Here is a 27,867-nt window from a genome sequence, read left to right on the forward strand (position 1 = left end):
CACAGACGTTTTGACTGTCTTTGGAGCAGTCTTCTGACGGCGACTAACTGCTGCGTTTGTCTCCCCTATATACCGTTCTACTTCGGTAATCAGATGACTACCAATCTCACATTCTGTGATTCCACTGGATACTTCGAACTGAAGATTCCTATAAAGCGGTGGCTTCTGGTCGGGCTCTTCCTGTGCTACTCTGCAGGCAGGCGATAGCGAATCGGGCACTTATACCCTGGACTAATGTTTTCCTGCAGCGGGGCATCGATACCAAACTACTTGCTCCGACGCATTCTCTTCTATGCAGATGTGCCATGGATATCTGCCCCACTAATGTTCTATAACCCAGTTAAAATCCTTGAACGCCATGTACTCCGCCTCGATTTTCGCATGCGCTTCCTTTCCCCCACATGGAGTCTCTATCTTCGGAACAATGTCCGACCGCTCCTTACCCACATTTGTACTATCCACAAACTACGAGGGTCACTCCAAAAGAAATTCACACTATTTTTGTAAAAATACAGTTTTCATTCTGCATGTGTGAAAGTTTTACAGTGTGTAGATATATCCTTCCCACTCTTTTTCAAACTTAGTTCAACCTGTTCCCGTGAGTGGCGCCGTCACAGCATGTCTTCAAGATGGCTGCTACACTTGACGTTCGTTAGAAGCAACGTGCTGTCATAGAATTCCTGTACTGTGAAAACGAGACAGTGGGAAACATCCACAAGAGGTTGAAAAAGGTGTATGAAAATGCTGCTGTCGATCGCAGTACAGTTAGTCGGTGGGTAAGCAGGTTACGTGATGAAAGCGGGCACGGCAATATTGAGGACTATGAAACTTCCTGGCAGATTAAAACTGTGTGCCCAACCGAGACTCGAACTCGGGACCTTTGCCTTTCGCGGGCAAGTGCTCCACCAACTGAGCTACCGAAGCACGACTCACGCCCGGTACTCACAGCTTTACTTCTGCCAGTACCTCGTCTCCTACCTTCCAAACTTTACAGAAGCTCTCCTGCGAACCTTGCAGAACTAGCACTCCTGAAAGAAAGGATATTGCGGAGACATGGCTTAGCCACAGCCTGGGGGATGTTTCCAGAATGAGATTTTCACTCAGTCGTGCTTCGGTAGCTCAGTTGGTAGAGCCCTTGCCCGCGAAAGGCAAAGGTCCCGAGTTCGAGTCTCGGTTGGGCACACAGTTTTAATCTGCCAGGAAGTTTCATATCAGCGCACACTCCGCTGCAGAGTGAAAATCTCATTCTGGAAACATCCCCCAGGCTGTGGCTAATCCATGTCTCCGCAATATCCTTTCTTTCAGGAGTGCTAGTTCTGCAAGGTTCGCAGGAGAGCTTCTGTAAAGTTTGGAAGTTAGGAGACGAGGTACTGGCAGAAGTAAAGCTGTGAGTACCGGGCGTGAGTCGTGCTTCGGTAGCTCAGTTGGTAGAGCACTTGCCCGCGAAAGGCAAAGGTCCCGAGTTCGAGTCTCGGTCGGGCACACAGTTTTAATCTGCCAGGAAGTTTCATATCAGCGCACACTCCGCTGCAGAGTGAAAAATCTCATTCTGGAATATTGAGGACTGTCCTCGCAGCGGCAGGCCTCGTCTGCACACACTCCAGACAATGTGCAGAGAGTTAACGAATTGGTGACTACTGACAGACGCATCACAGTGAACGAATTGTCACGCTACGTTGGGGTAGGGGAAGGAAGTGTTTGCAGAATACTGAAAGTGTTGGCGTTAAAAAAGGTTTGTGCCAGGTGGTTTCCCAGGATGTTGGCAGCGGCTCACAAAGAAACAAGAAAAATGGTATGCAGCGAATTTTTGGGAACAGTAAGAGAATGGTGGAGATGAATTTCTTGGGAGAATTGTGTCAGGTTATTAAACATGGCTCCATCATTTTTCACCAGAGACGAAGAGGCAGTCAATGGAGTGGCCTCATGTAAATTCACCCAAGAAATTCAAAACCACACCTTCTGCTGGAAAAGTTTTGGCCACGGTGTTTTTCGATTCCGAAGGACTCTTCCTTGTGGACATCATGCCAAGTGGAACCACCAAAAATTCTGATGCATATGTGACGACACTGAAGAAACTTCAAGCTCGACTGAGTCGTGTTCGACCACATCGGCAAAAGCAGGATGTTTTGCTGTTGCACGACAATGCGCGGCCACATGTCAGTCAAAAAACCGTGGAAGCGATCACAAAACTCGGGTGGACAATACTGAAACACCTGCCTTATAGTCTTGATCTGGCTCCACGTGACTATCATCTCTTTGGGAAACTGAAAGACTCTCTTCGTGGAACAAGGTTTAAAGATGATGACTCCCTTGTGCACGCAGCCAAACAGTGGCTCCAACAGGTTGGTCCAGGATTTTACCGTGCGGGTATACAGGCGCTGGTTCCAAGGTGGCCTAAGGCAGTTGAGAGGGATCGAAATTATGTGGAGAAATGAAAATATTGTTCCTAAAGGACGTATCTACACACTGTAAAACTTTCAAACATGTGGAATAAAAGATGGATTTTAAAAAAAATAGTGTGCATTTCTTTTGGAGTGACCCTCGTAGATTCGAATTGTTTCCCATCCTATCACCAACCGTGGTGTGCTACCACATCTTTACACGTTCCACCGTCCCAGCTCCTACACACACTCCGCATCTTGAAACTTCCTGGCAGATTAAAACTGTGTGCCCGACCGAGACTCGAACTCGGGACCTTTGCCTTTCGCGGGCAAGTGCTCTACCAACTGAGCTACCGAAGCACGACTCACGCCCGGTACTTACAGCCTTACTTCTGCCAGTATCTCGTCTCCTACCTTCCAAACTTTACAGAAGTTCTCCTGCGAACCTTGCAGAACTAGCACTCCTGGAAGAAAGGATATAGCGGAGACATGGCTTAGCCACAGCCTGGGGGATGTTTCCAGAATGAGATTTTCACTCTGCAGCGGAGTGTGCGCCGATATGAAACTTCCTGGCAGATTAAAACTGTGTGCCCGACCGAGACTCGAACTCGGGACCTTTACCTTTCGCGGGCAAGTGCTCTACCAACTGAGCTACCGAAGCACGACTCACGCCCGGTACTTACAGCCTTACTTCTGCCAGTATCTCGTCTCCTACCTTCCAAACTTTACAGAAGTTCTCCTGCGAACCTTGCAGAACTAGCACTCCTGGAAGAAAGGATATAGCGGAGACATGGCTTAGCCACAGCCTGGGGGATGTTTCCAGAAAGAGATTTTCACTCTGCAGCGGAGTGTGCGCTGATATGAAACTTCCTGGCAGATTAAAACTGTGTGCCCGACCGAGACTCGAACTCGGGACCTTTGCCTTTCGCGGGCAAGTACTCTACCAACTGAGCTACCGAAGCACGACTCACGCCCGGTGCTAGTTCTGCAAGGTTCGCAGGAGAACTTCTGTAAAGTTTGGAAGGTAGGAGACGAGATACTGGCAGAAGTAAGGCTGTGAGTACCGGGCGTGAGTCGTGCTTCCGTAGCTCAGTTGGTAGAGCACTTGCCTGCGAAAGGCAAAGGTCCCGAGTTCGAGTCTCGGTCGGGCACACAGTTTTAATCTGCCAGGAAGTTTCATGTCAGCGCACACTCCGCTGCAGAGTGAAAATCTCATTCTGGACTCCGCATCTTATACTAGAGCGACTTCAACTGATTCCACCTTCCAGACAATGAATTCCGACCAGGTATTTACCTGTTCTACCTCATCCATATCCTCTCCTATTTCCTCCCCATCACACCCTATCCTTTCTTCTCTTGATTCCACGGCCTGACCATATACCAGACTCATAGCCACCTCCTGTCCTCCCACTGCCTACCCCAACATCTACCCTCATCTTCACAGTTCCTACTCAACGACCTTTATCTTTTTAGAAGCTCTTGGCTGAAGAGCAGAATGTTGTACCGCTGACAGGCCATCACCCGCCCATATTGGGCGAAGGGGATAAAATATCAATTAAAACAATGCCATGCGACTCTTCTCTTGTGAGCGCTTGTTTAAACTGTTGAACGCTGGTCATGTAGAGTTGCTGAATGATGAAAATACGCTGCCCGTAGAAGAGAGGTTGCTGGCAGCCAGCCCTCGGTAAGTTGTAGTCATCCTCCCTGTTCATGCTGTTGGCGTGTTGAATATTTCAGTAGCTTCTCTAATTTACGCTACTGCAAACCTTGCTGTCAGAGAAAGTAAAGGGGCTTCTGTAGAACGCATCGCATCGCAGGTGGTGTATAGCTACAGTGATTTGTTGTGTTGCCCCAGACGCACGTAGCGTTCATGCGAATCGGTCTCACGTTTCTTTCAAATAATCTTCACTGAGTTCACGCCGAGGTTCATAGGTGCTTACAGTGTGAACAGCATCTACGGAATTCTTTGTGGGCCCCAATAGATCTTGTATCTTGCGGCCGCTCTAGAATATTGGTTTAATTCCTACGCGCCACGGCATCTTGTCTATACGGTTGTTGACGCCTCTCATGAGCAACTGAACGAGGTACATAGATTTCCTCTTCTACGTCATAATTACAACCATATGACTACTCTCGCTTGCTCTGTAAAACGCTAGATGAAACTGCGACAATAGCATGCAAAATGGAAGTACCGAAGAGAATGTTAAATAAGATTATTCTAATGGACTACAATAACTCAAAATCAATAAAGTGTTTGCAGTTCATGGAGGAACGGTCACAACATGTTGGGTTAATACGCCCCTGTTGCTGCAAAGGGACAGTGAATACAGCATTTACGTCGTCTTTATTAATCTTGAAAAGTTGTGTCATGAAGTTCTATAATGTATATGAGAAATAATAGAAATAAACTGAGGCTCTAGTCGAGTGGAAATTCAGCCCAAACTTCAAAATGCACCGGGGGACAAATGTCAGTTTTGAATTCTACAGTCCAACTGCTATCTTACGGTTCACACATACTAGTTGTTGGAAGGTCATTTACCTTAATATCATAATAACATTAGGCAAGGCCCTTAACAATTTTCGATACGTACTCGATTGCATGACAAGAAATCTTTGAAATTTTTGTTAACTGCTATAAAATATACTAGAGTACGAAATGGAACCACAATGTCTAAATTCCCGAAACATTTGTCTTTGAAAAACAGATCTAAAGATTTTTTTTGACAGATTAAAACACTACTGGGACTCGAACCGTGATGTTTGCCTTTGCAACTGAAGGTCTTCCAAACAAGCAAAGAATAAAGTTCATTCTGCCAGTAACGAATTTCGATACAACAATTTCGATACAACAATAGTCCGCTCCGGAGCCTCGTATTAATTGTGGAAAAAAGAAGGATATATAAGTTCCTGTATCTTCAATCTGTGGAACATCTTTCGCTGGGATAAATAATAAATACCAGATTATTCACATGTTTACTGAAAGCAGTGATGCAGTATATATATATATAATCACTCTAAATGCATCTACACGTGTCCAGTTATTAATCTAATGTGACTCTTGAAAAGTATTAAAAATAAATCTTGAAGAAAAAATTAAGATAAAATGCAACTAACGAGTGAAGTCCATGCCAGATGGCAATTGAAAATATTGTCATAGGCTACAGACATGTTGGTTGTTGTTTAAATGTCTAGTGTGCTTATAGCGGTGAAACAGGAGAGAGTAACTAATTTTTAAAAAGTTTTACTTACCTTTGTGTCGAGTTGTTTCATAGCTTTTATACCGAGGCCTTACTTATCCAAAATAATTCAGAAGGGCACATGCTTGCCTGGAGACGGAGAGTTGACATTTCTATACACCACTCCCTTCAAACATTGCTGCCTAAAGGTTGACAAAGGCGTGGGTTTTCTAGTACATTCTACTTCAGTTATACACAAATATTATTATTTGAAAGGATCAGGTTTTTGCTAGGTGCCTAAATGAAAAGAGTCCGTAGAAGATTGGGGTGGATGTTTTCAAACACACTAGGACAGCCGATTACAGCAATGAACTGATTGACACATAGTTAGCTTCCTTCTGCTGTGGTTATTCATTTAGCCAAGGGCCATGAATCGCAGTTCAATGCGTTCAACGAGTTACATTCTGAAATGTTTCATTTTAAATAAATGGTTTAGGAAATAGTCTAGACGTAATTATCACTGTAATGAAAACGAAGTAGATTTTATGGGTAGGGAATGTTGTAAAGTGAACGGTTGGACGAAAATCCAACGAACTACTTTGCTAGTCTTCAAGAGATAGGACCTAATGATAGGGATAAATATTATATTAAAAATTTGCAGGAGCGACACGGGTGCCTACATAGGGATGCCGTGTAACATGGAGAAGTCTATAAGTGGCCTTTATCCAAGAGTTGGTTTCAGATTCCCGCTTTATGCGGTAACTATGGTACGCTGCAGGTCGGTCCATCAGCAGTCTTGAGCTCCAAGACTCACAATACGGTAAGAGAAAGTATGAAGATTCATGGCTGGCCTAATCTACGTTGGGTTAGTTATTTTGTACTGGCTTAAGTTAGAGGAGGGTAGTTCTTGATTCTGAAAATACATGAAACTGGGACAGAAAATGTAGGGTCAATCTGGAACTAAGAAAAAAGGGTGCTGAAGACATCGGTCGTTTGGTCGGTAGATTTAACCGCTGTAGGGGTTAAAATAGTTATTTTCCGAGAATGTGGACAGCTTTGAAAACGACCTCATAAGCAGCTAAATTCAGACATTATACTAGTTGATGTTTATAAAATGTACACTGGCAATAGCAAGAAAAGCGTTTCCGGAAAGGTGGAATTTCTTAACGTGGAATATAAATTTAAATATTAATAATTGTTTTAAGATTGTATTTGTCTGGATTAAAGGCTTGTATTGAAGTTAAACGTTGACGATAATCAGTTTAGACAAGAAGAAAATTGTGTCTATGAAATTTGGTGCCTAAGAAGAATGCTGAAGATTAGATGAGTAGCCCATATAACTAATAACTAATAATGAAGTACTAAATCGAACTGAGGGGACAAGGAATTTATGGTACAACTTGACGAAACGACGGTATCGGTTGATAGGACATGTCCTGAGGCACTAAGGAATCGGCAGTTTGATAGTGGAAAAGTGAGGACGGGGGGGGGGGGGGGGTGGATATTGTAAAAGGGAGACCAAGGCTTGGCTACTGTAAGCAGGTGTAGGCTGCAGATATGCAGATATCATAGAGAGATGAAGAGGCTTACACAGGACAGTGGACAGTCGCGCGTGGAGAGCTGCAGCAGATCGGTAGTAGGACTGAAGCCCACAACAACAAAGCAAAAATAACAACATGGCAAGCATAATTGAAATAGCAACTGACGCACAATGATTGCAGAATATATTAAAGTTGATTAGCTCTAGATAAAAACGTATTACGGTGTGAGACTGAAATATAAACACTCCATCGCAAGGGACGTATGGGAATTTGTGAATTTTATTTTGTTTAACTGAAAAAATAACAGTTTTCGAAATTTTAGATTTTACCATATGGGTAATTCATGGGTACCTAGGGTGAGGGAGGTGGGGGGAGCAGATGCACTGCTTGTCCTGAAACGCTTCCATTGCTCACATTTTCCCCGTTGCAAAGAACAAGGCCTATCAAAGTCATTCAGTTTCACCAGACTACGTCTTTTACATGAATTAAGACAGAAAAATGGTGTTGATTTTAACTTACGCAAAGGAATAAAAAACTCCCATTTTCAAGACAACAATCCAATTTTACAAGGGTATGTCTTTTAATGTAGGCGCACAGAATTTTGGATTATTTTCAGAATAACGTTAAGTATAAAATTTTTCATTTAGCTTATTACAAATATTCCAGGTACCATCCACCGCACGCAAGACAAACTTCCATAAGATAATAAAGCTCTCCCCATAGTGTTGAGAGTACATCTAGAGTCACTGCTGTTGCTACGCTGCGTCACAGTTCACCAGAAGTTGTTGGAAGAGGAGGCGCAAAGACGGAGCCTTTCACAAAACTCCACAAAAGAAAACACATACTGCGAGATAGGGCGATCTTGGAAGCCAATGGTGCAATGCAAAATCAGAACGCCCCTTATATTGTAGGAGGTGCGGCGATGTGCACTACAGGAAAATCACGCCGCACAGTTGCAACTGAACTGCACCTGTTGAAACGCAGAACGGATAACGCGTTTTATTCCTGTGTTCTCGCAGTCTTGGCTCGACGCACAACGGGTAATAAACGAGAGAGCGGAAGAACTAGCTAATTGCATGCGGGGGAAACCTACCGACAACCACATCAACCGACATCTCACAACCAGCACCCAGGTAAACTTTTGGTTTCTATTCGTAACTTAAAATTACCCCTACGTTTCTATCTTTATTCATCGTTCCTCATGCAGATCACTCCGGCGTGAGGATTCTTTGGCGTACAAATCACCGACTGCATTTTACACTGTCCAGTCACATTAATGTGGACATCTGTCAAAAACAGCGGAGACCACTGCGAGTCGTGCAGGAAGAGAGTCAGTGAGGTTCCGGAAGATATTGCCATGGGTATGGAGTTACGACGACTCCAGTACAGTTGCCAGCTCCGCTAGGTTTCTCGGCTCAGTCTCCATGGCACGAACAGCTCGATCAACGACGTCCCATAGACTCTCGATTGCATTTCTCCCAGGGAGTTTGATGGCAGTGTAGTGTGGTAAACTCATCCCAGTGCTATTCGAACCCCGTCTCATACACTACTGGCCATTAAAATTACTACACCAAGAAGAAATGCAGATGATAAACGGGTATTCATTAGACAAATAAATTATACTAGAACTGACATGTGATTACATTTTCACGCAGTTTGGGTGCATAGATCCTGAGAAATCAGTACCCAGAACAGCCACCTCTGGCCGTAATAACGCCCTTCATACGCCTAGGCATTGAGTCAAACAGAGCTTGGATGTCGTGTACAGGTACAGCTGCCCATGCAACTTCAACACGATACCACAGTTCATCAAGAGTAGTGACTGGCGTATTGTGACGAGCCAGTTGCTCGGCCACCATTGACCAGGCGTTTTCAGTTGGTGAGAGATCTGGAGAACTTGCTGGCCAGGGCAGCAGTCGAACATTTTCTGTATGCAGAAAGGCCCGTACAGGACCTGCAACATGCGGTCGTGCATTACCCTGCTGAAATATAGGGTTTCGCAGGGATCGAATGAAGGGTAGAGCCACGGGTCGTAACACATCTGAAATGTAACGTCCACTGTCCATGCTGCTGCAAACGTCGTCGAACTGTTCGTGCAGATGGTTGTTGTCTTGCAAACGTCCCCATCTGTTGACTCAGGGATCGAGACGTGGTTGCACGATCCGTTACAGCCATGCGGATAAAATGCCTGTCATCTCGACTGCTAGTGATACGAGGCCGTTGGGTTCCAGCAAGGCGTTTCCTATTACCCTCCTGAACCCACCGATTCCATATTCAACTAACAGTCATTGGATCTCGACCAATGCGAGCAGCAATGTCGCGATACGATAAACTGCAATTGCGATAGGCTACAGTCCGACCTTTATCAAAGTCGGAAACGTGATGGTATGCATTTCTCCTCCTTACATGAGGCATCATAACAACTTTTCACCAGGCAACGCCGGTCAACTGCTGTTTGAGTATGAGAAATCGGTTGGAAACTTTCCTCATGTCAGCACGTTGTAGGTGTCGCTACCGTTGCCAGCCTTGTGTGAATGCTCTGAAAAGCTAATCATTTGCATATCACATTATCTTCTTCCTGTCGGTTAAATTTCGCGTCTGTAGCACGTCATCTTCGTGGTAAAGCAATTTTAATGGCCAGTAGTGTGTAATTTCGCGCTGTGATATGTTGCATTGCCCTGCTGGTAGATGCCACCGTGCCGAGGAAAAACAAGCTTATGTTGATCCATTGTGCATTTCCAGAATGACAAGGTCTCTCAGGGAATGCCACGAAAACATTCGTCAGACTACAATGGTCCCTCCTCCGGATTGGACACTTCCGACGATAGTTGCAGGGTGTTTGCTCTTGGGTATTTCAAGCCGTACAAACGCATAAACGCTGATTAATCTGAAAACGCCACCTGTGACCACTGAGTGCACTTCCAGCTGTGGTACTGGCTTTCGAGTTCCAGCCTTCGTCACCGATGAACAGCAGTCAACATGGGTACATGAAGCAGGTGCCTGCTGCTGAGACCCATACGTAGCAACGTTCGCTGAGCGGTCGTTGAGGAGACAATGTTAGTAGCCCCTTGGTTCATATGGGCGGTCGGTTGCCCGACAGTTTTGCGTCTCTGCACCCGTATACATCTCCTCTCAACTCTGTGGTGCACCACAGTTCCCCTGCCGCTTGATTTGGATAGCGCCGTTTTGTCATACACGGTATACCTTAACTACTGCGCCACGCGAACAGCTTAGAAATGTTTGGAAATGCTTCCATCCTTGGCCCGAACGCTAATGATCAAGCCTTTCTGGACGTCAACTAAGCCACTCCGTGTCCGCATGACAACGACTGCACTGTCTTTCGAGTCCCCAAGACTTAATATACTCTCCACTGCTAGCGCTGCCCACTGCCTTTGAGTGGTTATTGTACGTTGACCACGAACATAAGCTGTGGTTACATTAATGTGACTGGACTGTTTATATTGTGATGAGATGGTAGAGCGAATTTAATTGGAGATCTCCCCTTTAATTTAGCTGATGACGAGACGTATGTGGTGAAGATTTCAAAATTGTATGTCTCTGTACTCGAGCCTAAGCTTTTATGCTGGAGATGCTATTGTGTTGCAGAGTGGCTGACACGTCCGTTTTACTCCAGCGATCATCCAGCCATAGCTCCCCGCTGTGTTATTTTAATTCTCTACCCCGAATTTTTCTTTTTCCTGCTAGTTCTCAGTCTGACAACGTACGCGATTTTCGTCGGTGTGTGTGTGTGTGTGTGTGTGTGTGTGTGTTGACGCTCATGCTTTTAGCGGATTATTTAAGTTTTTCCTTGTATATCAGGTTTTTCACAATTTTGCACTCTTTATATGCACTCGTCTCATACTACTTTAGTTCGAGCGCTAAAGGGGTTCTAGTTGTCCACCTACACCAAACGTATCATCATTACCATCCTCACCATCACCATCATCATCATTAGACATGTAGAAGATATAGTCTTGTGAAATCGGACGAATCTGTCTCAGACATATTGTAGTTTTGATTACTGTGGGCTATGACCTGATATTAGGCAGATTCATGCACATTTAAATGAGGACATGAGAGCAGTCAGTAGTAGAATACAAATCTCCAATAATGTCAAACGTATGTCCACAGTACATTTATATTACATAAGAAAGAGTGGCGAAAAATAATGCACAAAAGATATGCTCATTCCGAAAGACATTCGTACACCGCCACCATAAAAGGGTGGTAACTCTTCGAAATTTCGAGGGAGGAGACAGTTTTAGAGAGCAAAGTGACCTCTGCAGGCCACTTTGCACACAAGGAAGGAAGCAGGAGAAAATGGGATTGGGGGGAAGCAACTCTAGACTTTTTTCATTGCACAAAACTGGATGGCCAAAGACAGATGGCGAAAGGTTACTTCGCTGGAGTAATTGCAGCTCCGCAGCCAGGCAGCATGTGCGCCACTGACAGGTTACCTGCTGACGTCACCGCAGCCGCCGCAGCCGCCCTCGCCGTCTTCTCTGCGCCTCGTGAAGTACAACGGACGGCGAGTTGTCACTGCGACCATTTTGTGAAGTGCCCCATCTTAAAGGCTGATCATCGTCACCGTTGCGCGATCTACAGTCTACTGTTAAGCGAAGAAGTAAATCCATGCTTGAAGTGTGTTCTGCACTTCTTCTACCAAGGCCCTTGGATGTTCGGCTATGCAGCACCATCGCATCTAAGTGAAGTCTGCAGCTAAGAAAAGTTTGTTCGATTTAAAGCATCTACCATTCTTAAATGGAACTACAGTTCGGCTATATATCTTCTAACGTAGTTGAGGCACTTTCCATGCTCTTTCAATGAAATCGGACAAAAATTCCTCTAAGTTTTCTAGATCGTATTTACACTGTAGCCATTCTAGACATGCCTAGAAACTGAACTGAACATATTTTTAACCATTCATCCTTCTACGCTAGGCTTTGGCTGATGTGCCATGAAAGAACATAACACTACGAATAAACGCGTGCATGGATTGAAACTGTTCTTAGTTGGGAGAGGAAGATCAAAGGTAGTCAGCACGACTCGTAAAGTCGATTCCCACCGTGTTAGCATTTTATGAAAAATATCACAGAGCTAATCACATTTCTTAAGTTTAGTTTGGGTGAATTATTCAATGACTGTAGTGTGCATAACTGAAAGAGAGGAGTAATCAGTTTCCTTTGGGTAACATGTTTTATAATTTTATTAGCGTTCAACGTGCTGTATCACGATTTTGGGTCTTTAAAAAACAGTTTAACATTTTTTTTGCAGGTAAGCCACATATACAGCACAACTGTAACGTTATAGCTTTGGATCAGTGTTTTTGTCCAACGTAGTACCTCACGGATATTTATTGTGGGGCACATTCATGACAATAATTGTTAATCAATTTTTTATTTAATTGATTCGTTTCAGTGTATTAGATTTGCATAATAACGCATCGTTTTATCTACAGGACTGCAGATTCTCTTGCGAAACATTTTTGAGTTCATTAAAATATCTCTCAAATCACAGCAAGTTGTATTTATTTTCGGAAACGTAGTTCGTTACTGTGGTTAAAGATACATGAACTGCATTTTAAGCAGATCAAATTCGTGTCTGTGTTTCATGAGACTTGGTAGGGATCAGTGTTTCATGATACTTGGTGGGGAGCAGGCCGGTGAGCAGGAAGGGAGGGCGGGGGAGGGGGGGGGGAAGACGACAGGACACTAAAGTACGATGTAATATATAAATTTTATGACTTTCGGGAGCATCATTGCAGTGTGAAGTCTCATACTGTACAAACGTTGGTCTTTCCAATAATTTTCTTAAACATAGACGTACTTTAGAATACACACTGCCAATATTTACCAAGTCTCACTGAGAGTCTCAATTCCAGTAGTATTATTTGGAGCTTTACAGGAAAGTGGTCCCGAGAAGTGCTGACACCTTTGGTGTGAATGATACAACTTCGGTCGCTAAATTCCAGAGAAATACGTCTTTCCGAATAGCTAGTCATGCCCTGGCGAGCTGTAGCACGCTGCCATGCGGCACCTGTTGTACCAGACTGCCGGAAGAAACTCTACATGTCGTAAGTGGGATGCGGTTTGATAGTGACTCGCTGTCATATGGCGTACCGTTGCGCTGGTGGACAACTAACTGTTGGCATCGGAATGGCCTGTTTGAAAAATTAGGATTAAAGGGTAGGATAAAAGCGATATTCCGCAAAACTGCTTATCGGAATGGTGTTGAAAAAGCTTTCCAATTTCATTCACTTTTCCGTAGTCGGTGGGAAGGACAACGGTTATTTCTTAAATTCACTCTCGCCACCCTGATCAAGAACGAAAACTTCAACTTTAGACAGCACTCCCGACGACAAATAAGGTAAAGGTTAAACACAATTTTTATTAAGTCTATATACTTGAGAAGCAGGTCACACGAATGATATCATTGCCAGTTTCGACTTAATACGTAATTGATATCTACTGTCTTTCATACCAGATGACACGTACTACATTGTTAATGTGCCAGTGACATGTCCTATTAGTAAACTCTTTATGTAAGGGGGGAGTTTGTTGAACATCCTTGCGAAAAACTCATGAAAATTTGTGCAAAATCCATCAGCAAACAGTGTGTTCACATGGCAGACCTGTATCATAAATGTAACGAAAATTTCATGGAACCATAAAAAGCCACTAGTTTGCGTTTTTCAACAGGCTAAAAGTTTTCTCCTTACTGTTATTAGCCAACCGATATGCCTTCATCCATCAAATTGCTGAAGGCGTTAATGAGAAGACGATCAGAGTAGTGGATCAAATCCTGGAACATTATTACGCAGAAGGGGTCTCGGAGCCCTCTCTCGCCTAAAGTGGGAAAAGTAGAAAAAAGAGTTCATGGCTCGCTGAAATAACACACAAAACTCGCGATTTGCAGCCACGACAATTACTGACAGAGTGTTACTTCTATACAACGGGTTACTTCGTTGTCACTAATTTCTGGAGCTGATGTTTATTTGTCCGGTGCACGCATGACGTACAGTTAATTCCATTTCCATTATTCCCACTATCATTATCCCACTTATGAGCAATGTTCAAAGTAGCAGAATGCGTTCTGCTCACAAACAGTGGTATCTTGTTCCCTAAAACTTAACTCAACAAATATTTTGCTGTTTTTGTGTGTTCTAAAACCGAACTATTCGCACTGACTCTAATGGAAGCCTAATGAATCCAACACGCTAGCTGACAACACTTGACGGATTCCGCATTTACACGTGTAGTTTTCGAATTGCAATTATGCCCCAGGTAAAAGATACTATCTTTCTACGAATTAACGTTTCTTCTCTCTTCGACTATGGAGAAAGTGTGCGAAGAATGATTCCTTATAGTTTCTGTGCAAGCTGATGTTAGGCTCATTTAATCTTTACGATCAGTATGAAAAGTGTATGTGGCAGGCCACACAATATCACTGCACCATATTGCTCCTCAGTTTTCTAAGCAATTTTTCTGAAGATATTAGGTTTCTTTCTTAGACTATGAGTCAGTTAGAATTTCTATATTTCTCTTACACTTTCTTGCTAGTCAAACGGGCCTCTGATGATTAACGTTGCTCTTCTATGGGTATGCTCTAGGTTTATTGTTAAACCAATCTCTTATGCATTCCACACACTGCAGAAATATTCCAACGTACGCCGTGCAAGCATTTTGTAAGTGGTTTCTCTTGTAAAAAGTGAAGTTTGCACTACCCCAACAATCAATGAAAGACTTCCGTTTGCTGCACTCATGGACGGATCATGATTATCCCATACTCAGTCCCCGCTTAGTGTTATTACAGGTTTTTACGTGGTATGGTGGATTCCAGTTGCGACTTATTAATCATGTAGTCAAAGACTACTACATTTCTGAATATCATGAAGTGTACAATTTTATTTTTTTCTGCATTAAGCAACAATTCCCAATCTCCACACCACACGGGTATTTAGTCGAGATATGACTGGATAATATAATAGTTATTTTGACTAGGTGACAGTGAATTGGCTACTCGCTATTCGTCTTATCTGTAGCAAGCATTGATAATTATGTGACTTGAGGAGAGAAATAAATTGAAAATATGAGAACTAATGAGAACGTACAGATATTTCGGGTGCCCTAGGATATCGACACGATTTTGGATGTACAACTGGAAGTTGGATGAAGCCAGTTTTTCGTACTGGTATTGCATCTGCCATACACCGCTTGGTGGCTAGCGGAGTATATATATAGATATGTAGTATCCAGTACGTTCCACGCAATCGCAACTAACACCATTATGGAGCCACCACCAGCTTGCACAGAGCCTTGTTGACATCTTGGGTCCATGGCTTCGTGGGGTCTGCGCCACACTCGAACCATACCATCAGCTCTTGCAAACTGAATTCGGCTCTCGGTCGTTGTCTGAGAGGTAATGGCTGAAATTTGGTATTCTCGCCACACTCTTGACATTGTGGATCTCGGAATATTGAATTCCGTAACGATTTACGAAATGGAAGGTGCCATGAATCTAGCTCAATCTTCTATTTCCCGTTCAGAGTTTGTTAGTTCTCGTCGTGCGGACATAATCACGTTGCAAAAATATTTCACACGAATCATCTGAGTACAAATGGCAGCTCCGCCAATGCACTGCTTTCTTATGTACGCACTACTGCTGCCATCTGTATGTATGCATGTCGCTATTCCAGCTACCTAAGCATAAGAAAGATGTTGTGAAATTCAGAGAGGCTTAGTCTCAAAATCTCGAGAGCTGACCTCCAGTACAAGATATTTCCTCAAACAAATACCTCGCGTTAGAGAAATGCGAGCTTATGGAGAGGGGATCCGACAATCCTTCACGTCTCATTCTTTCGCGAAAGGAGTAGGAATGTAGAGGTGTAAATATCGGGTGATCAAAAAGTCAGTATAAATTTGGAAACTTAATAAACCACGGAATAATGTAGATAGAGAGGTAAAAATGCTTGAAATGACATGGGGTTTTATTAGAACCAAAAAAAGTATTGTTAGACGCGTGAAAGATCTCTTGCGCGCGTCGTTTGGTGATGATCGTGTGCTCAGCCGCCACTTTCGTCATGCTTGGCCTCCTAGGTCCCAGGACCTCAGTCCGTGCGATTATTGGCTTTGGGGCTACCTGAAGTCGCAAGTGTGTCGTGATCGACCGACATCTCTAGGGATGCTGAAAGATAACATCCGACGCCAATGCCTCACCATAACTCCGGACATGCTTTACAGTGCTGTTCACAACATTATTCCTCGACTACAGCTATTGTTGAGGAATGATAGTGGACATATTGAGTATTTCCTGTAAAGTACATCATCTTTTCTTTGTCTTACTTTGTTATGCTAATTATTGCTATTCTGATCAGATGAAGCGCCATCTGTCGGACATTTTTTGAACGTTTGTTATTTTTTTGGTTCTAATAAAACCCCATGTCATTCCAAGCATGTGTGTCAATTTGTACCTCACTATCTACATTATTCCGTCATTTATTCAGTTTTCAAATTTATACTGACTTTTTGATCACCCGGTGTATGAACGAGGGGTACAGCAGTTGTCCACCAGCGCAGCCGACTACAGGGCAGTGGCGTGGGTCGCGGCCTCTGGCTGGGGTACCTTGGACGGGGGCGTCCCTGTCGTCGTCGTGAGCGCCGTTGGCGCGCCAGCGCGGCGGGGGCGGCGGCGGCTGCTGCGGGGGTGGCAGCAGCGGCTCGTGGTCGAGCAGCGCGGGCGGCGGCGCGCCCCAGCGCCCCTGGGCGTGTCCGGGGGCGGAGCGGTCTCGCTCCCGGTCCTTACCGTCGCGCTCCACGGCGGGCAGCGCCAGCGGCACGCGGCCCTGCCGACTCTTGCTGCGCGCGCGCCGCGCCGCCTCCTGCTGCACCATCAGCTGGTTGGCGCCGCCGCCGCCGTGCGTGTTGGCCCGCGACCGCGACCGCCGCGGCGAGCCGCCCACCTCGCGCCCGCCGCAGCCCAGGTAGAACGTGTCCACGTCCGCGAACTCGTTGCGCAGCTGCGAGAAGCTCCGCACCTGCCGGGTGTTCATTTCACTTGTCATCCGAAGCAAATAAAGCCATTAGCTGCTAATGGGCTTTGAAGTAGGACAGTGGGGAAAGCTGAAAATTTTTACGAAAAGCTCTTCAAATACCGCTACCAGCCACAAAAATTCTTGACAACTGAATTATTTACTTAGCGACATGTTCCGAGGTGATACCTCATCATCTGCTATACTGGCTTTACAAAAACATTTAATACAGACACACTACGAACCTCTGCACTGCCTTAGTGTACTCTGCAGCCGAGTACTGTGCACCAGCGTGGTTAACCGGCAAGCAAGTAAACAAGGTGAATACCCAGCTCAACGCTGCTATGAGAACCATAACTGGATGCATAAAGACTACCCCACTATATTGGCTTCCAACACTTAGTCATATATCTCCACCCTCCCTGAGAAGACAGGAAGCTCTGATGAAGGAATACACAAAAATAATGAATAACTCCCTACTTCCTATCCACGAAGATGTCCCAACTTTGGGAAGAATACGACTCCGCTCCAGAAATCCCCCTTTAAGGCTGGCCCAACAACTGCCAGCTGCCAACTTCAACATGGGTACTAAATGGCACGAGAGCTGGAGTGGTAGTGCCTCCCCTGACAACTGTGAACTTATCTGTCCATCAGAGAAACCTAAGGGCTTTGAACTTCCACGACAGCTATGAAAAAGCCTAAACAGAATCCGAACAGGACATGGACTATGTGCACACAATTTACACAAGTGGGGAAAGCTTCCCAGCCCTAACTGTGGGCCGGCCGCGGTGGCCGAGTGGTTCTAGGCGCTTCAGTCCGGAACCGCGCGACTGCTACGGTCGCAGGTTCGAATCCTGCAGCGTCACCTGCAAACAACATAAGACGGCTGCTCGGATTGTCTCCCATATAGTTTATATAGATAAGGTACGTCAAAGGGCCATTAACACTACCTTGGGGGATGCCAGAAATCACTTTTGTTTTACTCGATGACTTTCCGTCAATTACTATGAACGGTGACCTTTCTGACTGGAAATCACAAATCCAGTCACATAACTGAGACGAGATTCCATAAGCACGCAATTTCACTACAAGCCGCTTGTGTGGTACAGTGTCAAAAGCCTTCTGGAAATCCAGAAATATGGAATCGAGCTGAAATTCCTTGTCAATAGCACCCAACACTTCATGCGAATAAAGAGCTAGTTTTGTTTCACAAGAACGAGGTTTTCTAAATCCATGTTGACTGTGTGTCAATAGACCGTTTTCTTCGAGGTAATTCATAAAGTTCGAACACAATATATGGTCCAAAACCCTGCTGCATATCGACGTTAATGATATCGACCTGTAATTAAGTGGATTACTCCTACTACCCTTCTTGAATATTGGTGTGACCTGTGCAGCTTTCCAGTCTTTAGGTATTGGTCTTTCGTTGTATATGATTGTCAAGTATGGAGCTAATGCATCAGCATACTCTGAAAGGAACCTAACTGGTATACAGTCTCGACCAGAAATCTTGCTTTTATTAAGTGATTTAAATTGCTTCACAACTCCGAAGATATTTCAAAAATTGTTCCAATGGCTCTAAGCACTATGGGACTTAACATCTGAGGTCATCAGTCCCCTAGACTTAGAACTACTTAAACCTAACTAACCTAAGGACATCACACACAGCCATGCCCGAGTCAGGATTCGAACCTGCGACCGTAACAGCAGCGCGATCGGCCACAGCGTCCGGCCCGAAGATATTTACTTCTACATTACTCATGTTGGCAGCTGTTCTTGATTCGAATTCTGGAATATTTATTTGCTTCGTCTTCTTTTGTGAGGGCATTTCGTAAGATTGTGTTTAGTACCTCTTTTTTGGCAGCACTGTCTTCGCTAGTATCTCAATTGCTATCGCGCAGAGTTTGTTTCTTGCCGCTAACATACTTCACATACGACCAGAACCTCTTTGGATTTTCTGCCAGGTTTCGAGACAAATTTTCGTTGTGGAAACTGTTATAAGGATCTTGCATTGAAGTCCCCGCTAAATTTCGAACTTCTGTAAAAGATCGCCTATCTTGGGGATTTTGTGTCTGTTCAGATTTGGCATGTTTGTTTCGTTGTTTCTACAACAGTGTTCTAACCCGTTTTGTGTACCAAGGGGGATAATTTATTTGGTATGAAACACTCAATTGCTGCCGATACTATTTGTCTGAATTCAAGCCACATCTGGTCTACACTTATTTAGTTGGAAGTAGTGGAGATTATCTCTCAAGAAGGCGTCAAGTGAATTTTTAACTGCTTTTTTGAATAGGTATATTTTTGTTTTTTTAGCATTTTTTTTTGGGGGGGGGGGTTACAATATTCATTCTTGCTACGACAATCCTGTGTTCACTAATCCCTGTATCCGTTTTGATGCTCGTGATTAACTCAGGATTATTTGTTGCTATGAGGTCAAATGTGTTTTCACAAGCCTTTACTATTCGCGTGCGCCCATGAACTAACTGCTCGAAATAATTTTCAGAGAATGCGTTTATCACAATTTCGGATGCTGTTTTATTCATACCTCCGGAATTAAACATGTATTTTCGCCAACATATCGAGTGTAAATTAAAATCACCACCAACTGTAATCGTATGAGTCGTGTACGTGTTTGAAATCAAATTGAATCTTTCAGCAACTGTATCATCTGAATTGGGAGGTCGGTAAAAGGAACCAATTATTATTTTTTCTGGTTGCCAACAATGACCTCTGCCCATACTAACTCATAGGAACAATCTACTTCAATTTCGCGACAAGATAAACTACTTCTAACAGCAACAAACACGCCACCGCCAACCGTGTTTAGCCTATCCTTTCGGAACGCCATTAGGTTCTTCGCAAAAATTTCGGCTGAGCTTATCTCCGGCTTTAGCCTGCTTTCAGTACCTATGATGATTTGAGCATCAGTGCTTTCTATTAGTTACGACAATTTACAACTGTCATGCCGATGGTTCCTGTATTTACGTTCTTTCTGTGTTCGGCCTGCACCCTTGACTGAGGCCCTTCTTGTGTTTTCCCGAGACCCTCTAACCTAAAAAACCACTCAGTCCACGCCATACAGCCCCTGCTACCCGAAACCCAACCACCCTTTGGCGCAAGTCGAAGAATCTGCAGCCTATACGGTCGTAGAACCGTCCGAGTGCAAGCAAGACTGCCAGCCTTTACCACTTCTGTTAGCCGCTCGAAGCCAGAGAGAATCTCTTCTGATCCAAAGTGACACACATCATTGGTGCCGACGTGAGCGATCACCTGCAGTTGGCTGCACATCTGGGATGACTCCACCCGACATGCACGCGGAGTGCACATTGGTTTTCTTTTCCTTCTTGGCAGCTATTTCCCTAAGGGGTCCCATAACGCACCTAACGTTCGAGCTTCCAACTATCAATAATCCCACCCTCTGCGATTGTCCGGATCTTGCAGGCTGAGAGCTTTCCTCTGAAACAGGACAGGTGCAGCATGTGGCTCAGTGACAGTGTCGGCCACAGACAGCACCTGGAAACTGTTTGTCAGACAAACCGGGGAGGCCTTACGTGCGGCCGCCTGGGAAGTCTTTAGCCGCCTGCTATGCCCCAGGGCGACGTCCTTCTCGACCACAGGTGAGAGGGAAACCTCAGTGCGAGCAGTAACTGGGCTGGCCACCGGTGAGGACCAATCGGAGGAATTGGACTTGCTGGACGTGCGTTGGATCCCTACGGCAGGCCCACGCACAGGTCATGTAACTCGCCTAAATAACGGGCCGCTGCTTTGCGAACGCGGTGACGGCGCCAGGTAGCGACCCACATGGGTTCCATAAGATTTACATCAGGCAAATTTGGTCGCCAAAGCATCAACGCAAGTTCACTATAATGCTACTAAAAGCACTGTTCCACGATTCTGGCTCCGAGACAAGGACAGTTAAACTGCAGAAAGATGATATCGCCGTCGGGGAAGACATCAAACATGAAGGAATGAAGATGGTTTGCCGCTGTCGGCGTGTCTTCGTTTCCTACCGCAGGTCCCATGCAAGCGCAGGAGAATGTCTCCCGTAAGGTAATACTACTTCGTGGGGCGCTGCAAGTTTCGAGCCGCCGTTCACCCCGATGACGGCGTTTGTGGAGACTACCGTTCACCTAGTGTATCAAAAATGTGATTCACCCGAAGTGATGAGGCGATTCTATTGATCGATGGTCGAATCCCATTGGTCCCTTGACCACTGAAATCGTAACTGACGATGACGTTGGGTCAACATGTGAATACGTATGGGTGGTCTGCTGCGGAACTCCATGTTCAACAATGTACGATGAATAGTGTGCTCTGAATCACTTGTACGTGCACCAGCATTGTGCTCTATCGGCAGAGATGCCACAGGTCACCATTTGTCCTGCATTACAAAGCAGGTAAGGTACTTTCGTTCCGCGTCACAGGCCCACAGCACCAGCAGGCGGTATCCAAGGTCGCGGTAGGCAGTGGTCATAATGTTTTGGGCGATCAGTGTACAGTGGGTGTATGACTGTTGGAGAGGAATTGAATCATGGAACGAGTAGACGAGTGCAGAAGAAATCAAAAAGGGCTGACAATAAACTGCATGTAGTCCATCACCTATGTCCTCGTATCTTTGAAATAAAAAGAATAAAATAAAAAAATATCTTGTTATAAACACATTTTTATCAACATTGTGATATTCGCGATTTTTGGCTTCATTAAAACAGCAAATAGTTAACACTTTCAGCAGAAGGCAAATACTTGTTTATCGCTTCCCACGCCCGGGTTCCCGGGTTCGATTCCCGGCGGGGTCAGGGATTTTCTCTGCCTCGTGATGGCTGGGTGTTGTGTGCTGTCCTTAGGTTAGTTAGGTTTAAGTAGTTCTAAGTTCTAGGGGGCTGATGATCATAGCTGTTAAATCCCATAGTGCTCAGAGCCATTTGAACCATTTTGAAATACTTGTTTATAAAGAATGATTAATGTACAATAAGATGTCGCATAGCGACGGTGGAATTTCCTAAATAATGTAATTCGTCGTCTTTGAGCGGCAATATAAACAGAGGAATACGGATCGATATGCGATCCTTCACTATTTTGTTCGCTGGAGAACAAATGAAGCCCTGAGCGCTAAACACTTGTACTGTTTTTCTTAAGCAAGACGGACGCAGATTTGTGGCGGTCTGATCTAATTTTTACTATTTGTATAAAAACGTGTTCCGTCTAAGTTTGAGTGAAGTGTAAAAAGAAGAACTGTTATAACTTATCGTGGCGATACACGGGCGACTCAAGAGGACGATGGCTATATAAAGGAGCGCTCAATGGACATGAAACAGACGTAAAAATCTATCGTCATTGTTCTACTAAGCATAAGGTACGATATGTTTTAGTTGTAATAAATATTTGTTCTGCAAATATTGAATCATTTAGCAGCGCTCATTCCTATCATCTCCTCAGTATTATTTTCATTTTAATTATGCATTTTGCTAAGATTACAGAAACCAAGATGAGCAGTCCAATGTGCGTGTTAAATCGACAAAAAGAAAACTGTTTCATCGTCTTATTGCATCAGCTTTAATATTGAATTTCCCTTTTGTGTGATGTTACAGTTGTTTTTGTGTCCTTAAGAACTTTCTGGTCCCTTAGGAAATTGTTTTGTCATAACAATAACTTCACGACCGGGTATGATCGTATCTACGATCATGAAGTAATTAGAAAGACGATAATGCAATTTCGTAATCAATAGCACTCTAGCTGTGACTGCTTCAAGTTACGCGAAACTGCAAGTAAAGACTATTCACATTGCATAATGCAATATTTTATGACAATGGTCAATCCATGATTCTTACGCCAATTGTGATTGATAAAACAGTAAGCGAAATCTCAAATTCCAACTTTTCCATAGAATAACAACATCAATTTTATTTTGTTACATGACAACATCCCTGCTTGAATATTTTGTATAAGATTGGAAAAAATGATTAAAACACTTTCTAGCTTCTTCTGAAAATTTTACGTTCTGAGACGTTATGCGTTTTGAAAAGATGCTACTCATATGTGATACACTTTTTTGTAGTTTGCATTTACATTTCCCCTCCCATTGCAGTGAGTTGTCATTGACCACTCATTAGCTTTTATTTTAAAAGGAGTTTAAATTTACACACTGTTAACTTACTTCTCATTTAATACAATAACTGATGAAAAGCAGCTGGACACCTGTTACTTGACATTAATATGGGGTGTGTCCAGCCTTCGCCTTTACGTTTGGATTCCGATGGGCCATCAAAACCATACAGACACTTATAAGTAGGAAGGAAGATCGGGTTTAATATCCCGTCGACGTCGAGGCCATTCGAGACGAAGCACAAGCTCGGATTGTGTCAAGCCTGGGGAAGGAAATCGTCGTGCCTCTTCAAGGGAACCATCCCGGCATTTTCAAAATGTTCAAATGTTTGTGAATTCCTAAGTGACCAAACTGCTTAGGTCATCGGTACCTAGTCTTACACACTACTTAAAACTAACTTATGCTAAGAACAACACATACACCCATACCCGAGGGAGGAGTCGAACCTCCGGCGGGAGGGGCCACGCAGTCCGTGACGTGGGGCCTCAAACCGCGCGGCCACTCCGTGCGGCCCGGCATTTTCCTGGAGGGATGTAGGGAAATCACGGAAAACCTGAATCTGTTTGACCGGAGGCGGGTTTGAACCGTCGTCCTCCAGAATGCAGACTCCTATAAGTATAGTTTAATATGGAGTGTGTTCACTGTCTGCCTTGATGACAGCTTGAACTCTGCTGTAGACAATTTAAATGAGATATCTGAATGTTTCTGGACGAGCGGCAGCCCATTCTGCCTCAGTAGCGAAAACTAGAGAAAGTATGATTGAATTGCATTTTCCTGGAGACATATGAGTCTCACCTCTAGGACAGATACTGAAGGAATGAATTGAAATTTCTACTAAGTCCGAAGCCAGGCATCCTGGTTACTAGGCAGATGTGCTAACTACTACACCACCGACGATTTAAGAAGGGAAAAATGGGCCGAAGGCCTGATTTTAGGTTTGTATTAGGGAGGACATTGGACTAAGGTGCCCGTGCAACCCTCTGACCCACAGTGCTATGGTGGTGTAGTGGTTAGCATATCTGCCTAGTAGGCAGGACGCCTTGGTTCCAGTCCCAGATTTAGTACAAATTTTAATTCATTACTTCAGCTTCTATCCGTATAGGAGGAAGTATGTTGGAAGTTTGGGTCGAAGTTTTAACTCATCCCAACGGCGTTCCATTGGGTGCAGGTCGGGAGACGGGGCAGGGCAGTCAATTTCAGGAATGTTATTGTTCACAAACCTCTGCCTCACAGATGCTGCTTTGCGACAGGATACACTGCCATGCTGATACAGTCATTGCCTCAGGACTGCTCCTGTTCTGTTTTCAGTACACAATGCTGTAAACTATCCTCATGCCCTTCCGCATTTAGCGCTTTCTTAAACGAAATGAGGGTCCATACCATGTGAGTTAAGGAGCATTGCGCTCTCATTTAAATATAGGGTCGAGAGAGTCAGCCTACAAGAATTGTGCAACGAACCCTGTTATCCAGGACCGCGTGCCACAAAGGGCGTAGATTCACCACAAAAGGGGGAACTCAAAGGCGTCTATTGTCTGTTGAGGCCTAAGCGCTGTAGTGTGCGAGTGAGGCAGACGAGACCCTACGTCATAGGGAAACCCAGTAGAAGCCGTTTGTGGCCGAGTAGATGAAGCAGTGTTAAATATGGCGGACCTAAGATCGGCCATAAAGGGAAACATGTATGAAAACTATTTAATTCTGTAGTAATGCAGGGAATCAAGCCACAGTAATTTTAATCTGCCATCCCCTATAAATTGTTTTCGTGGGCTACTAAATGTAGTGATGATCTAGGAGAAAGAGGTGACAGTTCTGGCGGAACGTGCTAGCAAAGTTGAGTAAGTTGGTGGTGTGCAAGTTACGGCTGAGCGGAGAGGAATTTTCGGAGTAAACACTACAAAGAAGAAGATGCAAAATGCACGTAACAAATATCTCGTTAGAAATATGGATGAATACGTTACTAGACAACAATTTTTTGGTATTTTGAACATCAAAACGAAGTATCGAATTTGTGAAAACTTCGCACCTTTGCCGCAAAGAAACGTGATTCGCGGTTAGCAAGGGAACTTTAAGAAAACTTGTTCTACCTATGATGATTGTTTTTAAAAGGTGTCAGAACAGATAAGTGGTCACATGTGTGAACTGAACGACGTAGTTTTTTCTTTTTTCTTTTTTTTAAAAAAAAGCAGATTACCTTATATTTTTACGAAGAGGTTAAGCATCAGAAATAAAGTGGCCAGTCGTTCACTATGTATACTATCCGTCTCTCCCTGCAGCTTGCTCCAATTTGTCTCGGAATATTGAACATCTTGCACCATTTTATGTTGTCGAACGCTTGTCTGGGTGATATATTTCCGAAATTCTGATCGTATGTCTCCAGTTTCGTATACTCTACACACTAACATGAATAATCGTTTGGTTACCACTCCGACCCAATAATTGAAGAATTTTGGATGGAACTTTACCTATGCCTTCTGTCTTTTTTGCTGACGAGTCTTTCAAAACTCTGCTAAGCTCTGGCTGTAATGCCAGATGACTTGTGTCTTCCCGTACAAAAGCTATTTGTGTGTGTTTGTCCGTAAAAAAAGAAAAAAGAGCAGTAAATTAAACTTCCAAGTACCGTAACAAAAGCTATAAATTCAATAAACAAATGTCATAAAATCAGTTTGCAGCAACTCAAAATGACTCAATATATGTAAGTATTTACTTCTTCACACTCATAGTGACGTAACTATTTAGCATTCTTCGATCAGTCGTAGAGCTGTAGTCATTTTACTGTAAGCACTTCTCAGATTTCATACTGTGAAGCTATCGAATTTGTGATTATGACGTTAGCATATTCCTACTGCATTGGAGTAAATAACAGCTACGTAACATAAATAACAAAACTAAGCAACATTTTGAGATAATAAACAACACTTGAAATACTACTTCGCAACGTAATGTAACTAAAAAAGGTGCGAAACACATATTTCTGTTCGATTTTAGTACCTAACATTGGAAATATTAACTATCAAATTTATAACATTGTAAGTGATTCATTTTTTCAGAATGACTGATTTGGTTGTCGATTACAACACATAGTTTCACTCCTTAAGTTGTGAAGGCGATAGTTATTGATGGTTTCAACTTATGGCCTGTCTTCATTTTCTGCGTGAGTGGACTAAAGTATAACCAATATCTGTGTTTAAAATAATGATTGCAGAACACTCCCGCCACATTTGAGGAATTGGATTAATAATGACAGTACTCACCTCCTGCCCGGAGACGGTGTACATACGCTTGGCGCCGATCATCTTTAGCACCTGTCCCAGGTCCTCCAGCACCTCTTCGAACGGTTGGGACGTGCGAAGGTTCAGCAACACACGACACTGTGCACAGATATAAAAAATGTAATTGAAAATTCTCATTAGAGATAAAGATTATAAATGATGGAATATACGCAGAAGATAATGAGAGTGTAAAACTACGAACATCTTGACCGAATAATACCAAAGTGAAACATCAATATTCTCATGCTGTAGGTGAGCTGTGCGCGGCTCGCGGTCATGCCGTTTATAACTCGTTATCTTGCTTTTATGGTTCTGTCGCATCGTTTTCCTTTAATTCGATTTACTGGCGTCACTAGGTTGCTGGTTTGCTTGCCCGTGAGTGGCAGCAGCAGCGCTAGTCGATAAGTGCACTGTCATACTATCTGTGGAGCGATCGCTAGTATTTCCGGGTCATCGTGTGTCTGGAGTTCAGTCGGGGACGGAGCGGCAGTGAGGCGCGGACAGCCAGTACTTGCCGACCGCTGGCCACACACATGAACTATCCGACGGAAGTAGATTGGAGCGGGAACGACCGTCGGTTGGTCGTCTCATCGGGCGACGTGTATTTGATCTTTTGACTGTTTCTGGGCCTCGTCAGTTGGTCATTTTGCCGGACATGGGTCGGTTCCTTCCTTGTGCAGAGATGTCGTGGCTAATGGACAAGAGTTACCTCAGCATGGTTGGATCCGAGCCAGTGTGCCCGGGTCGCCGTGTCTCCGAGTTCCGAACGGACATCGAGTTGAGTCGGGTTGGAGCTGCAGTGAACTCCGGACAGCCAAGACGCGCCCGACCGTTGCCGACACTCATAATTTGAGTGGCGACGACCTTGGTTAGTCGTTCGGCCGGTCGTCTCATCGGACGACGTGTATTTTGTCGCCGACCGCTTGTGGAAACTCTGTGTGTGTTTGACTTGTCATTTCTCCTGATTGTTCCACGGTGATTGGTTTTAGGATTGTCGGAGCTCTTGGTGCAAGTGTTCATGTGGAACTGTGTGTAGCTTCTGTGATTTTCGTTGAGCAGGCGAATGCTGTCCGCGTACTGGAGTAGGTAGTCGGTCGGTTGCGACAGAGTAGAGAGAGGGAAGGCACTCAAATTGGAATTGATTAGGTTGTTGGTTGGTTCTTCAGCCGTCCCGAGGTCGTGCTGCCACCTGATTATTTAGTGTTATGCTTGGCTGCCTGTCTCACCTAACCTGTTGTTAGAGATTCCTCCCCAGGCCGACCCTTGGAACACTTCCGTGCACCACTGTTCTGTTGTTTGTGATTGTGACTTTATTTTGTCGCAAGTAATGTGCCAGACCTTCAGCCGTGTATTAATTTTGTCTGTTCTATGTT

The 27,867-nt window shown here is 44.2% G+C and overlaps 1 protein-coding gene across 1 annotated transcript in view; it reads right to left on the reverse strand.

The window, feature by feature from the left end:
- Window positions 1-27,867, reverse strand: part of LOC124789696 (echinoderm microtubule-associated protein-like CG42247) — a 327,329-nt gene that overhangs the window by 170,501 nt on the left and 128,961 nt on the right. Inside the window, exons 3-4 of the mRNA XM_047257139.1 lie at window positions 26,477-26,593; window positions 16,944-17,131 (exon numbers count right to left, since the gene is read on the reverse strand). Of these exons, the coding sequence (XP_047113095.1) occupies window positions 16,944-17,131; window positions 26,477-26,593 (305 nt within the window). The remainder of the gene's footprint in view (window positions 1-16,943; window positions 17,132-26,476; window positions 26,594-27,867) is intronic.

This window comes from Schistocerca piceifrons, chromosome 3 (assembly GCF_021461385.2).
Source record: "Schistocerca piceifrons isolate TAMUIC-IGC-003096 chromosome 3, iqSchPice1.1, whole genome shotgun sequence".
Classification (NCBI taxonomy): Eukaryota; Metazoa; Arthropoda; class Insecta; order Orthoptera; family Acrididae; genus Schistocerca; species Schistocerca piceifrons.